Source organism: Rhipicephalus sanguineus, chromosome 6 (genome assembly GCF_013339695.2).
Source record: "Rhipicephalus sanguineus isolate Rsan-2018 chromosome 6, BIME_Rsan_1.4, whole genome shotgun sequence".
In the NCBI taxonomy this organism is placed as follows: Eukaryota; Metazoa; Arthropoda; class Arachnida; order Ixodida; family Ixodidae; genus Rhipicephalus; species Rhipicephalus sanguineus.
The window spans coordinates 78,793,905-78,819,467 of record NC_051181.1 but is presented as its reverse complement, the minus strand read 5'-3'; the positions used below and the strand labels follow the sequence as shown (position 1 = coordinate 78,819,467).

Below are 25,563 nucleotides of genomic sequence, written 5' to 3'. Positions count from 1 at the left end.
CCCTTGGCGTGTTAGTTTTAAGAGGGTTAGTGTTCACGTCATGTCTAGTGGTGTCGCGTGTCGCTGTTGGCAACCGCGGTCTGGAAAGGAAAACTATAACGCAGATGTGTATGGTCCTTTCCCCTTTTAAAGGAAGGTTGTAGCGGGCCTCAAGAATCGCATCACGGAGATAAGGGGAACAAAAAGAAGAGAAGGCACCTTTGACAAATATAGGTCCTACTATCGAAACGAGGTGTCTGAGGCACTTTCTCCTGGAGAGCTCGTTAAACCTATCCGCACTGGAACACCTTTGTACGACATCCTCGAACCCAAACGTTACGAGTAATGTTGGCCTGAAAACAGGTTCCGTGCTTCCTAGCCACTGCTGGCTAGTACACGTCACGTTACGAATGCTTCTCTTTACTCCCGGTAGTGTTGTTCCTGTCGGCCGTGGGGTCTCGAGGACAGGCCGAGTAGTCGTGCGCCCTGTCCGTTCTCCAGCGGCACAGCAGTCGCTCGCGACACGCGTCGTCGCACCTGGTATCCTCGTCGTCGAGGCGAGTTGTGTACCTGAGAGAGAGATAGGTGTGTGATGTTAGGAAAGACGATAATATCTCCAACCCACAAGGGAGGACGGCGCAGCGTCGGGGAGGGTAACGTGGAAGAGAGCGAAAAGCGGAGGGCACCTTCGCGAAATGAAACTCATACACAACCTAGCGCCAGGTTGGGGTACCTCTCTCCCCTTTAGAAATACCTGTTGGTAACCGAAAGAAGGTGAATTGTTCGAGGGGCTCGCTTCTTTGTTAGACATAACCAAATGAAACCAACAGACAATTAAACCAAGGCAAAACACAGGGGACATTACTTGTTGTTTTTAGCTGTAGTGTAGTCATTACGACATAATTTGAAATGAATGTGGGCACGAACCCACAAGATCGAAGGTTGTGGGTTCGAAGGTTAAAGAACAATAATGTCCCTTAGGCTTTCCATGTCTGTTTATTTCGTTTGGTTCTGTGGGTGCCCGGCAGCACTGTGAATCGAACACAGTACCTCCCGCAAGAGTTTCCTGTGTAAGACTGTTCGATTACAGAACCAATGCAAGGGTGAACGCAAAATGTTTCTACGCGCTAATTGACATAATCACGGTAGGCACCCGGTGGCAGTTACAGTGCGCCTCTTTAAAACGGGCGACGATTCAGATTCGAACTAGCATTACGTAAAGCTTGCGGACGGAAAAGGAGCCTACCTACGAGCTGCGGGCCACGTAAGGAGCGACGGAACGGGAATTTTGCTGTAGTAAAATGGATAGACGGCAAAATAGCGTTAGGAATTAGCCAACGTGTGTAGCTGATGTTCTCTACATGAACAAGGATAGGAGGAAGAAATGGAACTGCAGGGTTCGAGTAATGCGCAGGACAACCAAACGGTGGTCTCTCAGTGTCACGTAACAGATGAGAAGGAAAGGGAAATACACTTAGGACAATACCAGATAAGAGAAGGAGTCCGATGACGCTATAGACAGGGACACTCGGGATAACTCGGTCTTCGTCCCTTGCAGTGATTCGAAAGGAGTCAGATGACGCTATAGACAAGGACAATCGAGATAATTTGGTCTTCTTCCCCTGCAATGGGTACGAATATGAGTGTTTACGATGGTCACTGAGCCGCTCTCACTCACTCATTATAGTGGACATCAAGAGGCTTCACATTGAGGTACACTATTATACGTTATTGTGAATGGTGATTAGGATAATGTGCATTAGTAATAATCTACACTTTCCGAAGAAGACGCGAAGCAAAAAAAAAAGGTTTCCTGAATTTGAAGTTGTGTTGCCTCTTCAAGTGAACAAAACAGGAACGACCGCTGTGATGAACAGGTCACTTTTGGTCACGTTGAGAATTTGGCGCATTCCACGGGAATTTTTAGACGTTTAGTAGGAAGCGTGTACAAACACCGGAAACCACGCAAGGTGACGTCACATGGGCCAGAAAAAGCAAAGTAACGGCCACGACTCAAATTTCCGGAAGAAACGTGCAAGAAAGCTGAGGTGAAACATGTGGACTTCGCCAAGCTGAAACAGAAAAAAATTTAAAAAAAAATCAAGGTAGCGTTGCACTACTAGTGCAAGCCTGAAACAAATGCGGAGCTGGGCGGCCTGCCTTGTTTTTCTTTATTTTCTCTGTCTTCCTGTCTTTCTTTCTCTTTTCCTTTTTCTATCAGTTTTTTCTATATCATTTTTGTCCCTGCTTATTTCCATTTGTTGCTTTCTCTTTCTATTTATTTCTTCCTCTTCTCGCTCTTCTATCTTTCTTCTTCTTTTTCCCTTTCTGTCTCTCTCTCTGTCTCTACTTATTTCACCTTCTTTCTCTCTTTCTTGCTCTTTTTGCCTTGCTCCCTCTTTTTTATATCTGTTTTTTTGTGCCTGCTTCCTTCTATCACTTTCTCTCTCTGTCAGTTTCTTTCTCAGTCTTTTTATCTCATTCTGTCTTTCTTCCCTTTCTTTCTCTCTATTTTTCTTTTTCTATTTCTTTCGATATTTCCTTTTTCTGTCTCTCTCTCTCTGTTGATTCTCTCGCCCACAGGAGTTATTGCATTCCCACGCTGGACAAATCGGCGCACCTGTCCTGGGGCGAAGCAGAAGATGACGAAGAGGAAGAAGAGAGCGCGTACCGGTTCATGATGGTGATTGTTTTCTGTCGGCTGTGCGCAGCATAACAAACAGTTTAACAGCTACGCTGTGAAAAAAAAGGAAGAAAAAGAAAACGGTGTACGACAAAACTCGGTCCTTTCTGCTTGCGATGCTTCAGAATGATGGCAACATGCCCTAAAATGGAAGCAAGTGATGTTATACCTGTCCTTGACACAAAATTTGTTCCTCGTTCGAAGGTTGCACTATTATGACTGCTTTTTTATATATCCACGTGTGCGTAAACATTTCATACACAACACCGGCCTAACGGCTCACATTTAATACAAGTATACACAACAAATATTATGCCTTAAGGGTAAGTCTATGTCGCAAAAAAAAAGAAAGAAAACACCTTCGGCGTCACGCTTCGATATTCCTCCTGTCATTGGCAAGTAAATGGGATGGCAGAAAGAGAAAGAGAAGGCAACACGCTTTTTGAAGCGATTCGTGCTCGCACCCAAGTTTCAAAGGTGGTTGGAAATGCCACCTAGAAGCGCGCGTAGTCAATCTTAACAGCTATCACAAAATAGGCTTGGCTTCAGGCTGCAATAGTTTGCTGCATCTGCGGAGCTTTCAATAGTGACTGCACGCAAAGCTTGAAATTCTATACCTACAAGTTACTTCTGACAAACCGCTGCAAGCCTTTTCAGTAAGGATGCAGTTATATAGACAGAACGTGAAGTTTTTTTTTTTTAATTTCACAGGCACTTTCAAGGCCCTATATTAGAAGATGGATGACACCGTGTGCCATTGCTCGTAGTGGAAAGAAATCAACGGTTGCAGAAGCAAATATTCTAGCGCCTTCCGAAGTTGCGAAGGTATTGGTGTAGCGAGGTGTGAGGCATAGAGCTTCTCATAATACCAAAAGGGAAATCTGGCGCCACCACCTATGCGAATTTCTGAAGGGGCGCCGTTGCCGCGATGGGAATGACCGTATATGTGTCTGTGAGGCTTGTGTTGGTTGGTACTGAGTGAGCCTTCGGCTAAGAAGCGGATACGACTGCGCAAATAAAGCTTCTGTAAAACGAAACTTTCATAAACGCATCTTACTCACGCGTATTTTTATCTAGAATAAAAGTCCACTGATCTGTACGGTATAACCAAACAACGAAAGAAAGAAACAGACGACAAGCAGTCGTAGAGTGAACCCTGGCCTTGTCGTCTGCCTTCCAAGTTTAGCGGGCGTTCGTTACTTCTTACACTTCGTACAATCGTACATTGACGCATAAGTTTCCAAAGTTAAATAAAACTCGTTTCTGTGCTATGATAAAAAAAAAGAAATAGCTTACTACGTGCTCCTTCAGTACGAATTGAACCATTTTGACGCAAGAAACGCGTTGAAGCCAGAAGCATCATCGAGGTGTCTGAGCTTTTCGTGAACGATGCCAATCCGAGCCATATCCGAATGTAACGTGTCCCAGCATTCTTATCCGTACAAACACTTGCAGCGCCAGTTTTCCCTCTAGGTCAGTGTAAGAAACTCTACGATGTCAGGATTGAATGAAATGGACAGCTGAAATTTACAGCCCCAAAAAGAAAAAAAATGAGAGGCTGTATAGGCTATCCGAATGTGTAGCAGCAAGAAAAGAAAAAAAGAAGAAAAAAGGAAGTTTCTTGGCCAATCTCTTGTGGTGGGAGTGAGCCATTGTTTTAAAATGTCATCATCATAATCGTCATCACAACAGCTGACGATGTGCGGGCAGTTTGCACAGATGTAAGCAGTGAGAATTGCTATGGTGGCTTGATCACTTTTGGTCCTGTCGTAATTATCATGACTTGGCGGTCACGGGGGAATACTTCGAACGTCCAAATCTATATGTGCAGAGGCCGCGCATACATCTTATGTGCGGCACCTGCTGCGCTCACCGAACGAATTGGATGAACCGGGCCTGGTCAGTATCCATGGCATCGATGAGCGCGGCCCAGTCCTCGTGGCCAGCTTGCGCCAGACCTAGATCCTCGGTGCTATACTCCAGTCTCCAGTGCGGTTCTCCGCCATCTTGGTTCGCCTCGGTCACGTTCATGGAGTACGTCTCGTGTCTCGTCACGAGCTACAGAAAAAGATCGAGACAAACGGAATTGAACCATTTTGACGCAAGAAACTCGTTGAAGCCAGAAGCATCTTCGAGGCGTCCAAGCTTTTCGCAGGCCCCAATCCCCAATCCCCAACAGCGCAGCTGTTGTGTGGTACCATACCTTAGGGATTGGGGGGGGGGGGCGGTATATTATATAACTGGCCTCAAAACGCACCAGGCTTTTAGCATGTCTCCAGATTCGCTGTTCAAATAACTTTCTTATTTATCAATCTACATTGTCAAAATATAACACTACCTGTGTCAGCAATATTAACGAGGCCTCAAATTAAGGACTAAAATACAATGACTGAGCACCGCAGCACATGCAAGTATACATGGAATGTCATATTTAGAAATATCCAAAAGTATAAGCAAGCAAAACTTTGCTGAGCAACATAGCAAAACGAGAAGTGCTTACACAAAACACCTCGTTGTACGTTTCGTTAAAGAAATCCTTGGAGGACGCTGAAGCTTCGCATTTAAGAGTAGAACGCGCTAACGTAATCCAGCCCCACTCACATAGCCTTTTTCATTGGCTTGACATGCTTCGATTCTCGGTGAACACGTCAGCCGTGGCGCGAGCAAAAAAATCACAGCATATCCACGGAGTGAATGATGATGAGTGGGCGAAGCTGCGGAGGTTCATCGGTAAACCGTGAATCTTCCGTGAATTCTGCCCAGTACATCATCACCGACGTGAGATCGGGCGCGTTTATACTAAAGGTTCGATGAGTTATGACGACTTGCAGCTCACTTTAATTTTACATGTACGCTGTGAATTTTCATTTTTTAGAAAACCATTGCTTTAGAAAACATCTGGCGTCTTTCGTTAAGCAGCTGGCATCTTTTCGTTTTGCTTTAGAAACATCTGGCGTCTTTTCGTTTTGCTTTTAGAAAACATCTGGCGTCTTTCGTTGGTTTATTTCATCAATCAACGGCGTTTTGAACGAAATTTTTATTGTTTAATCACGCACAGGAGAAATCTCACCAGGCACTAACTTGGAGGTAAACAATGGCTGCTAATGGGAATGAGAGACAGAAGAAGTCGGCTTTTAGCTAACACTTACACTTCTACTTCTACTAACGTTTCCTACTGGAACATGCCATTGGCTGCTAATGGGGAATGAGAGACAGAAGAATTCGGATTTTAGTTAACGCGCACGCTGCGAATTTTTTATTGTTCAACAACGCACAGGAGAAATCTCCCACCGGCACCACCTTGGAGGTCAAGATCTGGTACTAGCGTTACGACTGGTTACGCACTACGAGGGACGAACGGGTGCCGCTTTAAGGAGCTTCGCCCCCAAAAAGAACGCCTACGGGTGTGACATTGACCGTTGTAAATGCTCTTAGGGTGCCTATACTGTGAGTGCACACTCTTAGAAAAAAAGGTGTATTTCGAATCTTCTTTGCTACACATGTGATTCTCCCATGTATAACTCTCTTTAGAGAGTTACGTTTACTCTCTCCAGGAGAATCGTGGGATGCACGACTCTCCAAAAGAGAGTTAGCTTGCATTTTTAAAAGAGGGTAACATATCCCACGACTCTCATAATGAGAGTCAACGTGCCTCTATGAAGAGAGTTATACACGGGAGAGTCACGCGTGTAGAAAACAAGAGTCAAAGGACACCTTTTTTTTTATGGTGCAGTTGCGAAGTGCCCACAACGCCGTAAATTGTCATATTTCGCAGTAGCGAAGTACCCACTACGCGTCCGTAGGGCAACACGTGCGCCTACGCAGCTGCACACTTTGTTGATGCTGCGGCTGCTGCTGATTAAATATGGCTAAGCGCTTTATAATGGGTGGGCCTTTAAACCTTTTTTTTTCATTTTGACAGGATAAACACAGGCGCTGTGCTGCGCAATTCACGGGTGTGACGCGCAATCGAGCATGTCCCCATTTCAGACTTGGAAGAGAAAGAAAGGGGTTTCCAAGGAAGTTTAGAAGAGCGATGAATTGGGCTAGTTGGTGGTCGTTCATGGTTTCCTTGTTGTGCTGCAGATGACGAGACGAGGACGGTAGGTCGATACAGGGACACAGGACAGGTGGTGCACCACCTGTCCTGTGTCCCTGTATCGACCTGCCGTCCTCTCTCATCATCTGCAGCACAACAAGGAAACCATGAACATTTCCAAGGAAGGTGAATGCTTAAAAAAAAGAAAAGAAAAAGAAAACGCGCGGCTGCATTCATGCACGCCAATAAATTCAAAACACCATCACTGCGGTATCCAGTGTTCTGCAGGTTGCTATACAGAATGTGAGAAGGCCATGAGTAAGACCTGACCTGCACCACTAATGTACCGCATGTAGGTTGCTATACAATCGGATGGAGGCGAAAATGTTTGAGGCCCGTGTACTTAGATTTAGGTGTACGTGAAAGAACCCCAGGTGGTCGAAATTTCCGGAGCCCTGCACTACGGAGTCCCTTATAATCATATCGTGGTTTTGGGACGTTAAACCCCAGATATTATTATTGCTATAAAATCGGAGACCAGTTCGCCTGCTAAGCCTAAGTTTGTGTGGGGCAAGTACCTGCAGACGCAAAGACGTTGTTTTGTGGTAGGGGCATCGTTCTAGCATATTTCGAAATATGTAGTCAACAAATCTGAACGATGGTAGTGAAATAGTGTGATTTTGTTTTAGAGGCCCATGTAGCGTACGATGTCAGTGCACCTTAAAGAACCCCAGCTGGTCGAAATAATGCGAAGTCCTCCACTACGGCATCTCCATAGCCCGAGTCGATTTGGGACGCTAAGCGCACAAATCATCTAAATGCTGTGTTAGCATTCCTAACTCGCATGCAAGCATATATACAGGCAGTTAGTACGCTATTCTTTAGAAATAAAATAAGAACCAAACCATAAGACGTTAACGTGCCTTCTTCCTTCCTGTGTCATTGCCCTTAACGCGCTTTTACGTACAGTTCAACGATCGGCAAATCACCTTGGATTCCGAGTCGACGTCGTACATCCGGTAAGCGGGGTTGAGAAAGCTGTACGTGGTGACGCTTGGAGCGACGAAAGCGAGTCCGAAAGGCCGCGACCGGTCGGCGGACGAGTAGTACACGATCGCCTCGTCGTAATGCGTGTGTCCGTAGAACTGTCCGACCACTGTGTCCGAAAACCTGCGTCGCATGCGGGGTAGAAAAAGAAAATGTTCCAAAATCCAAGAGCTATTACACTCTGTGATAGTGGATGATCAGCGCAACTGCATAGCACATGGCACACAGTTTCGCGAGAAATTATCCCATGTTTAGTACATAAACTATGCCTATAAGGCACACTGAATTGGTGTATGTACATTGAATAATCCTGGCTACTCGGGTTTTTCAACAGGCGCTTTTTTTTTTAATCCGCTTTTATAAGACACACAGCGTCAAACAGGACCCGTGACAGAATGACCAAGCCATTGGAAAACATTGCTGGTTTTCCGTTGCTTGAATCCTTACAAGAGAGAGAGAGAATTTATTTACAGAAAGGCAGAGAGGTCGGCCTGAGCTATAGTTTGCTCTGGCCTGCTACTCTACACTGGGGAGGGGGGACAGGGGAGCGAAAGAGTGATGAATGACGATGGTAAGGTAGGGAGATGAGAATATAGTTCGTCGCGCTGGGGCAAATCTAAAGACGTGCATCCAGTCCAGTGGCTTGTAAGAAGGCTACGACTGCTTCTATGACCATACTTGTGCTGCTGACGTCAGGCCAAGGACCTAACACAACCTCATCGGTTAAAGGCCTACTATGATACTGCCCAATCGATGAGATCAGTTTTTGTCGTTCTCGTGCGTACGCTGGAGAGGCGCAAAATATATGTTCAAGTGTCTCTGGCAAGGGCGTAGCCAGAAATTTTTTTCGGGGGGGGGGGGGGGGGTCAACCATACTTTAAGTATGTTCGTGCGTGCGTTTGTATGTGTGCGTGCCTATATACGCAAGCAAAATTGGAAAATTTCGGGGGGTTTGAACCCCCCCAACCCCCCCCTTGGCTACGCCCCTGGTCTCTGGTATCCGACAATGACCACAATCGGGACCAGTGTCACTGCAGCTGATCAAGTGGGCATAGCGTCTTGTGAATGCCACACCAAGACGAATGCGGTGAATGATGCATGTCATATTTCGCTTCAGCTTGTGAGGCATACGAAACTTCATTTCTGGGTTCCATTTATGAAGCTGCTTGTGCCGGCGTTCTGGTTTGTTCCAGTGCTCCGAAGTGGAGGTGCGCATTACTTGCCAATGCGCACCTTCACTTCGGAGCACTAATTTCTACTAGAAGACCACCGGACTTCACGAGCGCCCGTGAACTAACACCGCGAGTTCGTGTTGTGTGTATTCAAACTGACTGTTCATTCTTCTCTTTCTTACGCTTGTTCTCTCTTCTCTATCTTATCTGTTATTCTTATCTTATCCTGAAGCCCATGTGTAAAGTAGCCAACCGAGCCAAAGCTTGGTTAACCTCCCTGCCGTTCCGCTTCGTTTCTCTCTCTCTTACTTTTATGGTTTCATGAGAGCATGGATGCAAAAGAAGAAAAAAAGTAACTTGCGGATCAATCCTGCGAATTAAATCCTGCGAATTATTCACTGGGCCTTTGAAGACGTCGTTCAAAGAATTCACCGACGTTCAAAGAAACATGTGGCGTGTACCGGATAATGCACTATGATTCAAACAGCTTTTGAGTTCAGCACTTGAAGTGAAAGATAATGAACCTTGCATACGATCACCTTTCGACGATTCTGTGAAACATGGCGCTCCAAGTGTCGAGGCAGTCAGGCAAGCCGGGAGGTATGTGCCCGATCAGATGAACCTAGAATGTTGACAAAGCGAAGAGGGTATTGCTGCCGTCCGTATGAAAGAGTTCAATCGGTACTACACGAATTGCAGGGGCAAATCTTTGTGCTTGAGTGATGGCATTAAGAGTTCATTTTAGCAGTTGGAAAGAGATCATCTTTCTCTTTCTTTTGGCAATGAACGTTTCCGTCCGCAATCATACGAAATTTGGCGATCACGATCACAAACATCATGATCGTTCCAGCGAACCTTTACATTCCATTTCCTTAGTGCTATTGCATCAAGGCATTTTTTCCTACCGTCCTTTGGTACCGCATTTTTTGAGGACACAGACCACATCGCTAACATTGTCATAGTCATAACGGATATCTTTTTGCGCACTTTGCAGCGACAATCCTTAAAGGGCCCCTCACCACCCCGCGTTCAAAGACGAGGGAGTGGTTTCCTCCTCGCCTCTCCTACCCTTCCTACAGGCCATATCTCCCCCTCGCCACTTATTTCTCAAAAGCACGTGTACCATGTCAGCACTAAGCGTTGGCCCTATCAAGACTTGGCGCTTGTCGGCGACACGCTGTTACCTCCGTTTGCGCAATAGCAAACACAGAAAATGAAGTGAAATCAGTTGATCGCACACGATAGTCATGCGAGGCAAGAAAGAACGAATGGCCGGCTTCGTGGCAAAGCAGTGCGGGAGCCAATTCACATCTAATATTTCGCGTATGTAGACCAATCAAGAGTATGCACTGTATAGGAAGTGTGTTGAACCGTTCAACACAATCCCAACAATATTGGGAGGGTGTTGAACCGACTACGCCACAGGCAACTTTAGGTAAGGCGTTCGCGCCACTGTTTAACAAGTGCACGCAGATGGGAAGGTTAGAGCAGGCAGACTTGAGTTGGCTGTTGGTTGATTGTCTCTCTCTCTCTCTCACACACTGCACGAGCAAAAAATTAACACACTAAATCTACACATAGTACAAACAAGAAAAACAACAAGCACAAACCTTATCGCCAACGCCTTCGGCATCAAGCAGCTCGTCCACCAGCCAATGCAGCTGGTTTCCAGGGTCGGTCGAATTCACGAAAAGCCAGCTGCGAATGGGCCATTATGCGGCCGTGAACCAGTCGCTAATAGAAAAGTGACGCAGCTGCCTCAAATGTTTGCATAACTGACCAAATTATAAACTCGAATAGTGCAGATACCTCTCCCAGGATATTTATTTGTTTTTTTAAATTAGTTGTAAGTAGGAGACGTTGCTATGTCGTGGATACCAGTTGTTTCAATGAGTGGACGAGTATTTATGTCACGTATTGACAGGTTCCAGGTTGCTCGCTGTGTTGTCATTCCTGCTACATAGAAATGTCGAGCTGACAAAGCACAAAGGATTGACAGATATCTCATTCTCATGGCTTTCCATCACCATCAGGGGCAGTTTCTAGCACACGCATTAGTGTTTGATGTCGGCTTTGTGTCATGCGGCTCGAGTATTGCAGTACATGGAAACGTTTAGTGCAGAGGAGTTTCAGAGCTGTTGTGCGCTTATCTGACAACCACCTTCTTGTTGATTGAAATTATGTAACACACTACCCAGTTCTACAGCCTAATTTCTGGCGTTGCTCCATTTGTTGCGTCACTAGTACAAATTATTTTTCTTAGTTTGGCATGACCAGAACGGCTCTTAGTGCACAGACACTGTAGTCAATTAAGCAAAAAAATATTATTTCAGCGTGTACTTACAAGTTGAAATTGTAGCAGAAGTTTGTGTTGAGCGATATCAATCGAAGGCCTTCCCTTGGCTTTGTGACGTAGTATCCAGCACTGGTATAGGATTAAAGAGATCGTGTACAGTAATATGGTAAGACTACACCGTGCTAATTTATCCGCTGGAAGAATGCAACGTGATTTGTTAATTGGAGAAATGTTGCGGAAACAAGATAATCAGAATTCTACGAATCTTTACTTCACGTCCCCCTTTTCTATAGGAGGGTGTGTTGAATGAAATAAATAGCTGGTGGTAGTGCTCGTCCTCATGTGCTGCTTCTGATTGTGTCCGTGTCTTAATTTTATTTCTCGATTAGTTTGTTAGTTATTATGTTAGGCCAACTAGCCCAACATACTTTCCTTCTGAGCTCCTTCTCTAGCCTGCTACCCAGCGGATGATATTAAACCGTAGTAAAGTTTACAAGTGTATTTCCGAAAAATAGCACCTCATAAAAACTATTCTGAACCGTTAGTGAAATTGCGAAAATTTAGAGACAGGGACACAGAAGGCAAGACAACGCAAGTGCCTTCTGCGTCCCGGTCTCTAAGTTTGCTCTATTCCGCTGACGTTATGCACCAACAGGCCCAAAGTGCTTTCTCGATATTAAGGTGAAGGCCTTATAGACCTCATGAAAACAGAAAAAAGGCTGTCGGTGGCGTCGGCGTCAACCCGAACGGTCCAAGAAGTCATATGTTCACAGTTGACGTTACCTGCGCCGTCTGACGCAGTCAAAGATAGCCTAAATTTGTGACGCCATAATGACGTTACATTTACGTCACATGATGACCTCACCACAGACATCGTCGCTTGGTCAAGTTAGAACGATGCCGAATAAAGTGCAACACTACGTGAGGTGCATACAGCTTTTGCACCTCACGGGAGGGGGGGGGGGATCAATGCAATTGACTGATAAGAAGAAGTATAGAGAAGACGAAGGTGGCTTTCGCCTTCGAATAGCCTTAGGAAAATAGATAAGGAACCATGCGTAGGTCGGCAAGAATGTTGGAACTCACTCAGACTCACTGAAGAATTATATTTTGCTCTGTGAGCTCACTCGGACTCAGACTCACTAAACTTTTTCTCAACAGTACTCACTCGGACTCAAACTTACCAGCATATTGCTCGGCCGGACACACTCAGACTCAGACTCACGGCTCGATGTGAGTCTCAGTGAGTCTGAGTGAGCCGACTCATGAGTGAGTTTGCCGACGTATGGAACCATGTCACTTTTCTGAAACCGCTGTGCTATACTGCATGTTCGGGATATAAAGTCAATCAATGATCTATAAAACCGAGCGTATATTTGTTTATGCTCTAGCAGCCGTACACGTGCAGCCATGCACGAGTGACGGCGTGTGTATACAGGATGTGCGGACACAGAGTAAATGGAAAGAGAAGTATTGAGTGTGGGCGATACTACCTTCCGGAAATGCTCAATTATTGGATATATGACGACGAAAAAGCTAAAGTAACCCTTAAATTCCCAGTTTCGTGTTCACAAGTGTTCACAAGTTCAACCGTGGAATGCGGGCTGCACACTATAAATGGATAAATATTAAAAAAAAACAAGTCTGTCCTCGTACCCTGGAAATTTGGTGTGCAAGTCAGTCAGTGAAGAATGTTTAAAACCGCCTTGATCAGTGCGAATTGAAACGCGATCACGAAATCAAAATAAGAAATGAATGTACGGCATGTCATGCGGCTTCTCACTGGCAACACCTGTCGCGAACGAAGTTCTTTGAGCAGATGTCCCGACACACTCAACCTAGAAACTTATTCTGTGATTAGAACTTGAGATTACATGGCGCTTTTATTGAAAATTGAAAATGCCATGTTATCACTGATCTCTCACTTTGCGCCGCTTTCTCGCTAACAAAGTAAGCTATTATTAGATCTCGCTTAAGTTGTTGACTTCTTAAGAAGTTTAAGTTATCTAGGTTAATTTTGTAATACGCCCCATTATTGCTACTACGCCATTCGCCAAAGCTGCATGTGGTAGTTTCTTTAATGAACTCGGTGGCTACTCTGTAATCGACGGCGATGTGTGCCGCCGCGCAGCGCTACTCTTATTCAGCGACAGAACCATGCTCCTTATCTAAACGCGCATGCCGAAAGTATGTGCATTCGGCGTTAATTTGTATGGTAAGCACAAGTGCGCTGCTAGTTTTGTACAAGATTGGCTATATGTGATCTATATCCCGAAGCGCTACAGATGTCAATCACCTAGGGCCCTTCATCTCAGCTAGGCCTTTACGGACTTAACTTACAAGTAATCGCCAACAATGTCAATCTGCAGCTTCACGCCTCAGTATAGAACAACTTGAACCTACACGCCAAAGTTTGTTCGTGATCCCACAGGAGCGCAGCAGAGGAGAATGAAGGCCCGACGTTATGAGCCGCTTTATTTGATGACAGTGTATCGCGTCGACACGATCCCGTTCTTTCTTATCAACAGCAGCTCACGGCTGGCAGTATTTAGCGATAACGCAGGCGTCCCTCCGATCGAATAACAGTCGCCTGGTGACCATGCTGCACAGACAGAAGACAGGTACGACCGTTTGGGTTACGAACTATGTGGACGATCGCTGTTCGATGACACTTACCGTCTGACGGTGGCCAGAGCGTCTTCTGGAAGCCAGACCTTCCAATCTTCGGCTAGGGTGTCGTACACCCACTGCGACTTCTCGGCGACCTTTGCGTCGCTGTGGTCGGTCTCAGGGAACCTGCACGCGGTGGGAGTTTTTCAGTGGCATTGCCTCGTGTCGTCACAGAATCATCTACAGAGACAACAGGAGAACGGGTGAGAGTAATACAGTTTCATTGTGAATTCCTCGTTCTTTTTCGAAGTTCCATCCTTTCCGCAGGATGTTTCAGCTAAGTTTTTTTTGCTTTGCCTTCTGATGACGTTCATTTCGCTCACGCATTTCCGTGACGGAAATACGTCATGAAAGCCTTGGTGGACCCCGGTATAAAACACTGTCGTGTTAAAAATATTTTGACGTGCTCTATATGTGGCTCAGATCAATACTGCGCTAATTGGAGACGCGTAGCGCCTATGCTTAATTTTTTAATACTTGGTGCTTTTTAACTTAAACACCCTGTACAGACATTAAGTAGCGTAGAAGATGTTAATATTACGTTCAAAAAGAGGACAGCGCTTTGGCATGCATTTAAAAGAAAGTCGCCGAATTTAAGCGAGAAATTCCAGGCTTTGTCGCCAACTAACAAATGCCTGGGATTCATTAGACGGTCACTACCGTCATCACCACACGTGATCCGCAAACTAGCATATGATACATTTATCCGCACTAAACTGGAATTCGCATCGGCAATATGGAATCCACATCATGCGTACCTTGTTGACTTACTAGAAGCCGTCCAAAACAGCGCAGCCCGCATTATTACATCCCAGTACGATCATCGGCTAAGTGTCACTAACATCAAATCATCCTTGGACATCAAATCGTTAGCATTTCGCAGAAGAATCTATCGGTTATGCCTCTTTCATAAACTGTATTACAACTTCCCACACTTACGTGACCTGCTTCTTTTTCCGCCAAACCGCACTTCACACCGCCTGTCAAACTCCCTCAGTCTTCAAAGAATTCACGGCTCTACTAATTCCTTCAACAAATCCTTCCTACCATTAGCCATTGCAGAATGGAATATCTTACCTGACCTTGCTGTCGCTGTACGTGACCCCACCAAATTTCGAAACGTACTAACTAATTTATTGAGTGCTGCTGCGTAACGTATTCTGAGTTTTTTTTTTGTAGCGCATTATTCTACCTGTGTATTTTGACTGTCTTGTAGTTTCACCTCGTTCCTTTGTATATGTTACTTTTATTGTATTTTGAATGACTGTTTGAACGTTCCCTTTCTCTCATGTATGCTCCACCCTTATGTAATACCCCAACAGGGGCCTTTAAGGGCTAATAAATGATGATGATGGTGGTGATGATGATTCGCTGGCATTATTTCCGACGAAATCCTTCTAATAACAAATGGTATGCGGATACTACGATATAACCGCTAGTAAGTAATAATTAAGATGTGATATTCGAAACTGCAGTTAATCTATGAAAGATGTTCAATAAGTGCTGTTCAGCACATAATATGATGCAATGTTACTTCTATCATATTATTTATAGCACGAATAAGATGCAATATGTTACATTAACTACATTCTACGGATTAGCGACGACGTCTTAAAAAAATTGCATTTCTTAACGCACTGGTGCTGCCAACCCCTTTGACTGTGAACGCCAACCAATGCTATTTTTGAATAATTTATTGTCCTTTTTTCACGTCTTTTTTTTATCGTAACATGTATTAACTGACTGAACCACCAACTAGTAGTGAGAAGGCAAGACTAATTGTGAAGTGTTGTACTTTAGAAATAATTATGAATCAGCATTGAATATTGAAGAAGATGGTGGTGCTCTCTGTGCAAGTCGTGCAGCAGTTCAGGCAACCTCGCTTTTATTATGCAATTTCTTAGGTTCTCGCATTTTGCGTTCGGCTTGTCTTCACTTGTACCTTGTTGTAACCAAGCACAAGTCCGCTACGGTTGACTTCGCTCTATAATGCTTGCTTCTATCGCAGTTGACACAAAGACCAAGTGAAACGACGCGGAGACCTTATAGGTGACAGCGCACCATATAATTGTTTTTCCACGCTCTTTGTATTCTACGTGAAAAACTTTCGATTGACTTGACTGAATGACTTGGATTACTCGTGGATACCGGAAAAAAGTGCAAAATGTGCCCCTTTGTAATTTTTTTATCGACGTATACATTGCATATTTCAGCACATTTTTGAAAATTTATTTATTGGCGGATCATTGTTTACAATGTCGAGTTAAATTCTCAATGCATGATAATTTAAAAAGTGATTGTTCTTCCTAAAGACGACGAAAGATGTTGCCTAAATTTAAGATTTCGAAACTTGATTTATTGGCAGAGCGTTTGCTTAAACTATCGCGTCAGTTCTCAATATAGGATTATTGAAATGGACAGCTTGATAGAAGTCCAGCATTTTTTCGTTGTAATAATATATTGCCCCATTCTTGCTTGGTCAGCAAGTGCTTTTAGTATCTCACCATCTTGGCGCATTCTTCATAAACTTTGCTATATTGCAGTCACTGAAAAAGAAAACGCCAATTTATGCCACATTCTTTTATTGCCATAGTAATTATATAGACACTCCAGGCGCCTTTTCGCCGTCACCGTCGCCGTGATGTTCCGAATAAAGTGCGAATTGATAATATCGCCAAGCGCGTCGTATGTATACGTTCGAGTGAAAGCGTTCGAGCGCTGCCAAAGATCGCGGTAAGCTTAGAGGAAACGCACCGACCTTCCTCCTCGCGCGAAAGGCGCGTGGAGGCAGCGCCCTCTAGAATAATTCTAGGTGGCATTGGTGGAGGGGCGTTGGAGGGTGAGGAGGCTGTGTGCCTACGGCAGGAACTGCGTACTTTGATCTGCCGGGCGTGGGCGCCCGCGGTCGCGCGCGCCATAAATTCTGCAGGGATCTGCAGACTGCTCATACCTTTGTATGCGTTGTGTTCCCGGCGCTCGGTTTGCGTTGAAACGACAAACACGCGAAGGTCGCGTCGCTCGCTGCAGCGGCCGCGTTTCCTTACGCCAGCGTTTTGTTCAGTTATGCCAGGTCGGACGCTGAAAGAGTTAGCTGCTAGACTTGCTTCGTATCGCATTCCAACTTGTTGCTATCGCATTCATTTAACTGTGACTTTTTGGACTGTTTTGGAAAGTGAACTCTGAAAAGGAAAAACTCTCATCTATTTGAATGTTGTACATGGGCTTCCGAAGAATTGATTTGCCATATGAGGCACCAGTTCTTTTGTCAAAAAATGTTTTATCACCGCATTATAATGCGGTATACGAAACTGTGTCTTAGTACAGGAGGTTTCCATTGCCATTCCTAAGAGTTTATCGACCTGCCGAAACTTACATGTTCGGGGGAACAGCTTCATGGTTTCCGACAACCGGGTAGACCGTGATGCCCGGTAGCCGCTTGGCGATGGTCGTGACGGTCGTCTCGAAGTTCTCGAAGTTGGCCGCCCGCGTTATCTTCCACACGTCGTGCGGTGGGAGGTCGCCGGTCCAGTAGGCGAACTCAGCCTCATAAAAAAAAAGCAGTGCGCCGCCGCTCTGTTAATTTCATTCGGAGTGTAGGCTATGCTTCTCTGGGTAGCGACATCCAACTTACGTGTACTGATGTGCGTTAATAACACCCTCCCTCTTCATTGAGTCTTATCTAAACCGCTGTTGGACATCGCGAAGAATGACCGTTTATACTAGGGTGACTTGGTGGGCTAGTTAATATTTCATCTCAGAAAAGTTACAGCGCACACAGATGGGAACAGAGTGAACCGCTGTGTCTGTTTCTTCTATATGTATACACGCTGTCCCTGCCTGTGTGCACTGTAACCTTTATAACACGCTTATACTAGTTTCAGAAGTACTTGCATATTCACATCGTGCCTTCTTAATTCCTGATGAATAGTATGGACTGCAAACATCTTTTCTAGCTGAAGCAGGAATAGAGGGTAAAACTTCAGGGCGGCTTCGTATTTGATGTACGCAGGGGTGGAAGCACAACTATACAGGCGCATTAGTGGGGATGCTAAAAGGGTACAGTAAGGCGCAATCAGATCAACAAGAACCCTCTGCACGTTCGGTACAGACACGCTTTCTCTGGCTTGGATCGGCTTGGATGAAGGAGACCTCCTTGGCTTGGATCAACAATGGGCTCCGCGTTTAAGCAATCCGAGTTGGAGCGCAGCACCCCATTAAATGCAACATATCGAAGTGCTTTGTTTTTCTTTCGAAACAAAACAGGAACGCTTGTTTACCTGGCGTCCCTGACTTCCGATGTGCACGAGCATGTTGTCCAGCGTGCGGAAGGGTAGGTCGCAGTTGCGCAAGTCACCCCAGCGTCCCGCGCGGTCGGTGTCGTTTTGCACTTCTCCAGAAGCTGGCCGGCAGCACAGGGGCTCGTCGCAGGCTGCCAGGCTCCCTTCGATGTACTCCGGGTCGTAGTGCGTGTCCGACAGCTGTAGCACGCGGAATGACGACCCCGGCTCGTCTCTTGACTGTGCCTGCGCGCGTCCAGCGCTGAGCGATGCACCGAAGCCAAAATCTCGCGGTTCTTGCTTCTTGCGAACGCGTTGAATGCAAGAAGCTTAGCACTCGCTGGTATTTTTGACTGTTTGCTTTTTACGCTTGATTGTTAGGAGGGGCAATACCTAAATATGTAGTTTGCCTTCATACAGTAGGCTAAATGCCTACTGTATGAAGACTACCATATTTTCTCGCTTAAGGCCAAAGCTAACAAATTTCAAGAACTGCTCGCTAATGTTGGCTGACTGTTCGATGATGTTGGTTAGTATTGCCTATCAAGGTAACTAAACGCTGTTTGACGTATAATACGTAACGCTTACGCTACCCTTTTGAGTTTTATGCTAAGTCAACACTGGTTTTATTAAGTGCCATAATTGACGAATGATGGATGCGCGTATACAGTGTGCTTAAGACATGGATAATAATTGCATGACAACAAAGAATTGCGCGACGAAAACACGGACAGAACAAGACAAATACAAACACAGCGCCGTCTTTTGTCCCTGTTTCTGTCGCGCAATTCTTTGTTGTTATGGATAACCAACTAGCCCAAAATGCTGCTCTCAATAATTGCGTGCAGGTTCTCGGCATTTTGAAGCGGCTTTATCTCGCAGTTGAATAGGAACACGCCTTGGAGCCTCCGTTGGTGTCACACACGTAAGGCAGTTCTTTTGCGTTATGGCGTATGTTACGACACTTTATTGCACTGCTAGTGGTCAGCAGAACACCGCACTACGCAATGAGATATCTGTGGTTGTTTTCTGATAAGTTTGTAGCGAAAATATGCCGTCGCCGTGACGTCGAAAATAAAGTCCAAGTGTTTTCCAGGTCGTCCACTGCGTTGTTATAGCTTTCGATGGGTCATTTTTTTTGTAGCAGCGCAGTCATCGGCGAGTGAATTCATAGTCATGTGTATAATGTTAGGACTCATAGGCACTAAATGAGAAAAATAAAAGCCCGAAGCTCCGAACACATAACCAAAGTAGACACCCGTGGAGACATTCAGTGCATGAGATGGTGAGAATGAATCAACTTCTAGATACTCAAGTCTGCCAAAAGATATGCTCGAATTCACGGATAGTTATTGAATCGGAGGCTTATGCAGCGTAATTTACTCAAGCTATGTCGCTTTGAATAGCGTAACTGCGAACCATGTATTGCACAAACAAGCAACTCACTCTCTCTTCGGGTGCTGGCCTGTTGGAGGTGGACTTTTCGGGCACGACGATCTCCCACACGTGTTCGGGCAACGTCAGGTTTCCGCACGTTCTGCCGAACATGAGCGTGCACATCTCGTTTGGCGAGGACCTCGTGGTTCTCATCACGTAACCGACGTCGTCCTTGAGGAAGGCAAAAAAGCAAAACAAAATACGGTGTTAATAAATAAGGGCTATTAACCGACTACCTCGAGATACGTATAGATGAGTGATTTGTTGTCTATTGATAACAGACGGCAGTCATACAGCATGACCAATGCGTTAATGAAAAATGCTGCCATCGGTGGAACCGTAGGCTATTGAACTGATCGGTACAGATGGATATTTTACTAATATGGTGAAGACACAAAGTAAAAGCGAACATACAACGCGAGCGCTGACTTCTATCTTTCTTTGTGCCATGTGTAATAGCATTGTTAGCATTTCATAGAAGTTGTCGAGGCTGTTTCTTGCATGTGAAGCAGCTATACGAAAGAAAACCCAATGGTTGCATCGCAGCGTCGACGCAGGGTGCGCAGTGCCCAGTGTAATCACGCTTCGACGCCTCTATTCATATGAATAGACGAAAAAAGAGCCAGGCCGGCGCTGAAACCGCAGTACAGTCACAGCGAAAGCTGGAAGAGCGGCATTTCTATAGAGCCCGTTGTAAGCTCTCTTTGGGCTACTAATACAAGCACACTAGCAAGGCACCCACTACGCCATAAATCACAATTTTTGTGAAGTTGGTAAGCACCTACTAAGCCATTATTCGCCATTCTGCGGAGAAGCGAGGCACCAGCTACACGTCTGTAAGGCATTATGTGCACTTCGTTGACGCGACAACTGATGACGATGAAGAATTATGGCTCAGCCCTTTGTAATGGGTTGGAAGCTTTACACGGCCCACCAGTTATGTAATTTGCATTGGGTGACGCCCGGTCGCTATTTCGCTCTCCCGTCATGCTGTATAACATACGTTGACGTGGGAGAGAGACGGGGGGGGGGGGGGGGGGGGCGAAGAACTTTACTGAGACCCCGAAGAAATGGATCATGCGCTTATGGGCTTCCTTGGCAACCAATACAAGTGCACTTGCGAGGAACCCACTACGCTATAAATCATTGTAATTTTACTAAGACCCCGAGGAAATGGATCAGGCGCTTATGGGCTTCCTTGGCAACCAATACAAGTGCACTTGCGAGGAACCCACTACGCTCTAAATTATTGTAATTTTACTGAGACCCCGAGGAAATGGATCATGCGCTTATGGGCTTCCTTGGCAACCAATACAACGGCACTTGCGAGGAACCCACTACGCTATAAATCATTGTAATTTTTTAAAAGTAGGGCAGCAGGCACTGTGCCATTTTTCGTCATTCTACGCAGAGCCGTGGTACCTGCTAAACGCATGCAAGGCATTATGCGCACTTTGTTGATGCTGTGCCTGATGACGACGAAGAATTAAGGCAGAACCCTTTGTAATGGGTTGGAAGCATTCAACAACCTACTCGTTGCGCAATTCGCATTGTGTGACGTCTGGTTACAGAATTCTCGTTGTGCGATGCTTGGTGCTTATTTTACTCTTCTACCACGCTATATTGCATATGCTAATGCGGTTCCTTCCCGACATGAAGCCTGTATAGGACCTTTTTGCGAAACAGTTTCAAGCACCGGCATGGCTCAGAGGTTGAATACTGGGCTCCCACGCAGAGGGCCCATGTTCGAACCTCGTTCCATCCTGAAATTTTTTTCGTATTTCGTTTTTAGATGCGAAGTATCTTAAGGCGGAGCTCAATCCGGTGGTGGTGGTGGTGGTGGTGTGCGGCGTGACCACCCTTACTGCGCATGCGCATACCCTCTCCACACACCTCCTCTCCACTCACCCTCTCCCCTTCCCCTCTCCACTTTCCCTCTCACCTTCCCCTCTCCACTTTCCCTCCCCTTCCCCTCTCCACTTTCCCTCCCCACTTTCCCTCGCCCCTTCCCCTCCCCACTTTCCCTCTCCACTTTTCCTCCCCCTCCCCCTTTCCACTCTTCCTCTGAAACGCGGGCTAGACATGCCGAAATTCTCTCCTGCGCAACGCCGCGATGAGCTCGAGCGCATGCGCGTCCCCTCCCCTTCTCTCTCCTCTTCTACGCTGCCCCCTCTCGCCCGCCTGTCGATCGCGTTCCCCGCTCGCCCTGTGAGAATTAACGGCCAGGCTAGATGGAAGATACGACGCGCGTAGCGTCCCTCTTCGCGTTCCACGACGCGAGGTCGGTAGCATGCCCAACGAACGCCAACGGAACGCGATCGTGCAAGTGCTCCGGCTTTTTTTCTTATTTCGAGCGATACTGGTTACGGACACCGGCGGCGGCGGCGGACAACTACGGCGCCAAAAACGGCCGGTGAAATGATCTCATAACAGCTTTCGCTGTAAAAAGGGAAATGGATCAAGCGGCATTTTTTCTGTTAGACACAGCTATTTAGAAAAAACGGGCTCCTCGATCCATTCCCCTTCTTTCGTATACATCACAGCAAGGTTCTCGATCCGGCGGCTTTGATTCCTTTAGGTTTAGCGTGCGAGGGCTAATATATCAGCTGCTAGTTCGTAAAAAAAGAAGTGTTACTTGACTCTGAGCAAAAATATGGTTCCACGCTGGCCGCCTTGGCCACGAGTGGCGCTGACTAACACTTCTAGGATTGCACTTACAGAAAAGTTACAGAAATACTCAAGAAAGTCGATGGGGGAGCGACAGCCGCCGAAGCTCAGTTGGTAGAGCATCGCACGCGGAACGCGAAGGTTGTGAGTTCGGTGCCCACCAGCGGCATGTTGTTTCCTCGTTCGCTTCAATTAATGCTCCATTATTTCATGTTTACTAAATTTCAACTAAAAGCTTCAAATAGCATCCCCCTGCGCTTTTCTCGGCTTCACTGCGGGCTTCATATGGCCTCTTCTGTGGAGTGACCTTCCTTGCAGGGAATCCTCAAAGGAAAGTCAAAGAGATGTAAATTATATCTGTAAACAGCAGAGCACAATAACAATATCACTATGCCCAGCGCTTAAAGAAGGAAAAATGAAGAGGAAGAAGTATAAATGAAGAGAGAAAGAGGAAAACAAGTCATTACAGGGCACTACAAGCAGGCTACAAGCCGTCTTTTCAGGACATACACATGCATGTGCACGCCGTACAATATAGTGGATGCGAGCAGTAATCAATACTACGACCTCTGAAGTCCGGTGGCACGTGGCGTATCGATTGGAGGTCAGGTCTACTATGGAAGCCATGTCGACACTAATGTACATGTTCCTCACACGACAAGTAAGCTCAACCTTGCACGAGTGCGCGACAATCGTGTACCATCTATGAGAAACTTGTTTCGCCTGTGTTCATTTCGGCGGACTGGCATCACGCAACGTCGGTCGCATGGGCTCTAGCAGGGAAGAAATCCGCCTTTCTGAGTGCATTATTACAGGCAACTAGCATTGGCGTGCGCAACGGAGGGGGGGGGGGGGGGGAGGGCGGCCGCAGTCACACAGGAAGGGGGGGGGGTTGCAAAATCTGCCCCCTACTATAATTTAGTGGGGGGGGGGCGCTGGGATGAACCTTCGACCCCGCCCCCTCCTGACTGGGAACCCTGCGCACGCCTATAATTCCAGGCAATTACAGGTAGTTATTACAAGCAGTTGAAGCCGTGCTTTTCATTTGTCCTTTAGATTAGCTGTCGACTCCATGCCATTAAAGGGACACTAAAGAGATAAACCATCTTTCTCGTATTAGTAAAGTACTATCTCACAATTCGAAAATCTCCACGCCTGCCGCAAGAAGGCGCTTGGTAGGTGAGAAAACGCGCAAAAAGAAAATGGTGGTGGCGATGCCACCTTGAATTCCTGCACGAAGCGCCGCGACGTCATAGATTTTTACGGCGTCTACTAGGTCCTACATAGTTCCTAATGAGTAAAAATGAAGCAAATTGTCCTCTGAGGGGGCAGTAGACTTAACATACCAAGTTTCAGGAAATTTCGTTGAGCCAATGTCGCCAAAATACGAAACATACACTTAGAAGTCCGTGACGTCCCGTGCACAAATTTCAGCGCGAAATTTAAATACGAGACTTCGGCCTTGATTTTCTCCTCTATTATTAGACCTATGACGGTGAAATTGACGACGTTAGAGTTCTCAGAGTACAATTCATCCATCTAAATCGATTCACTGTTTCACTTTAGCGATCCTTTAAGGTTGCTGCTACTTACACATTACTGCGAGCCGATGTCCCTCACCTTGTAGGCTCTGACGATGCCCGTGCACACTTCAGTCGTGGTGTAGGACTGGATATAGCACACAGTCCACAGAAAGGCAACCAGGACGGTCATTGAGAACCTTCCGGAATTATTTTTCAGCACGCCCATGAAGTATTCGCAGGTGGCGCACGTCTCCGGCGTCGTTATGCCCGTACTGAAGGTCTCCGTAACCTGCGTTATTTTGCCGCGAAACAGGCCGCTATAGTATGTATATCTGGGCTACACATACAATGCTGACACGTACTGCACAATACAGCTGTGGGAAAACGCGAGTCGTCCTGTGGCTTCGTGCTGCTCAGCACGAGGTCACCAGTATGGTTCTTAACCGTGGCGGCTGCACGTCGACATAGCCACAGTGCATGAACGGTAACTCATTTAAATTTAGATGCAAGTTATGGATACCTGGGGGGCTCTTAAATTAATCCGGAGGATGTAATTAAAATCTCCCTTTTTGCCGTTTCTTGATGCTGTCATCACCAGTTGAAATTTACAAGCTGTATGTGTATAACTCGATCACTGCCCCCTTCCCCCCTTCACCTCCCCCCCCTCCCGAAAAAAAAAACTGAATGACAAAGAGGTTAAGGCTGCGAAGAGCAGCGCCTGTTGTGTATACTTCGCGCTATTGCAGAGAGGACGTGAAGACTTCTAACAAAGGAATCACGTGCGTTGGCATGTGGACGCCAAGTGAGCAGCTTCTGAAGGCTTACTTAATTGTGTCTCGTTCCACCTCCCTTCCCCTTCAATTCACTACCCTTTTTTGCTTTCCCCTTTCTCAGGGAGTACTTTCGCTATGAGTTCGCTTTAATTAAGTTCAGGAAGTTAACGGCGAAATCCATACGGTTACACGAACTTACCGCGGCAATATTTACGTCAGACCATCCAAGCTTGGCGACGTACTCAAGGGCCTGCTTCGTGTCCAGCGGACTGTCCGAACCACTGCCTTCCTCGTCAGGATCCACCAAGGCCGAATATCCGACGCGGGACAGAGCGTCCAGTGCTTCGTACGGGTCGCGTAGCCTGGCCCCGCCACGGTTAGCCAGCAGGTGCCAGAACGAGAGCTGCGCTGCCGCCAAAGGCAACAGCGCTGCCACGGCGCCGGCTGCCACCGCCAATCGCATTGCTCGCTTCCTGGAAGGTTAGGAACACACACGTCTAGTACATTCTGCACTGCCCTAGCCATAGGTGCAACGCTGGATCATCTCCTGGGAATCTGTGCGCGTGTTCACGAGGACCGTACATGCCGACTACGCAGTCTGGGCTGCTTATGAGTTACAAATAGATTCATTAAGGGAGGGGGGAGGGGAGGGATCTATTACAACCGGGTTATTAAGGCGAAAGCCTTAGATGCCTCATCAAAAACGAAAAGCGACCGTCGGTGTCCGCGTCGGGAATGACGCAAAAGAAATCGTGATGTGATGACGTCATTTTATCATGGCATCATGGCGTCACAGGACGCCAGTTTGTGACGTCGCTATTACGTCACACGATGACGTCATCGCATGAAACCTTCGCTTCATCAAAGGTGGCCCGCTCCCGGGGGCGGTGCTGGCTTCCTGGCACGTTAGAAACGCACACGTCTAGTGCATTCTGCACTGACCTAGCCATATCCAGCGCTGGATCATCTGCTGGGAACCTGTGCGCTTGTTCACGAGGAC

The 25,563-nt window shown here is 46.4% G+C and overlaps 1 protein-coding gene across 1 annotated transcript; it reads right to left on the bottom strand.

Moving 5' to 3' along the window:
• Positions 1–383: 383 nt before the first annotated feature.
• On the bottom strand, positions 384–25,026 carry LOC119397366 (sphingomyelin phosphodiesterase). The gene is made up of 12 exons (XM_049416542.1): positions 24,763–25,026; positions 23,888–24,079; positions 19,610–19,771; positions 18,164–18,409; positions 17,260–17,459; positions 13,893–14,012; positions 11,265–11,345; positions 10,531–10,618; positions 9,460–9,542; positions 7,691–7,871; positions 4,536–4,720; positions 384–549 (listed from the first exon to the last, which is right to left on the bottom strand). The coding sequence occupies exons 1-12, from the start codon at positions 25,024–25,026 to the stop codon at positions 384–386; spliced, it is 1,968 nt and encodes a 655-aa protein (XP_049272499.1).
• Between the last annotated feature and the right edge of the window lie 537 nt (positions 25,027–25,563).

Excerpts from the sequence above, each read along its gene's own strand:
- LOC119397366 (XM_049416542.1), bottom strand. The coding sequence starts at position 25,026 with ATGCGATTGGCGGTGGCAGCCGGCGCCGTGGCAGCGCTGTTGCCTTTG. Across the intron at positions 24,080-24,762 it reads CTGACGTAAATATTGCCGCG|GTTACGGAGACCTTCAGTAC; the intron begins GTAAGTTCGTGT and ends AAAATAACGCAG. Across the intron at positions 10,619-11,264 it reads TTCTGCTACAATTTCAACTT|CTGGCTTTTCGTGAATTCGA; the intron begins GTAAGTACACGC and ends GCCCATTCGCAG.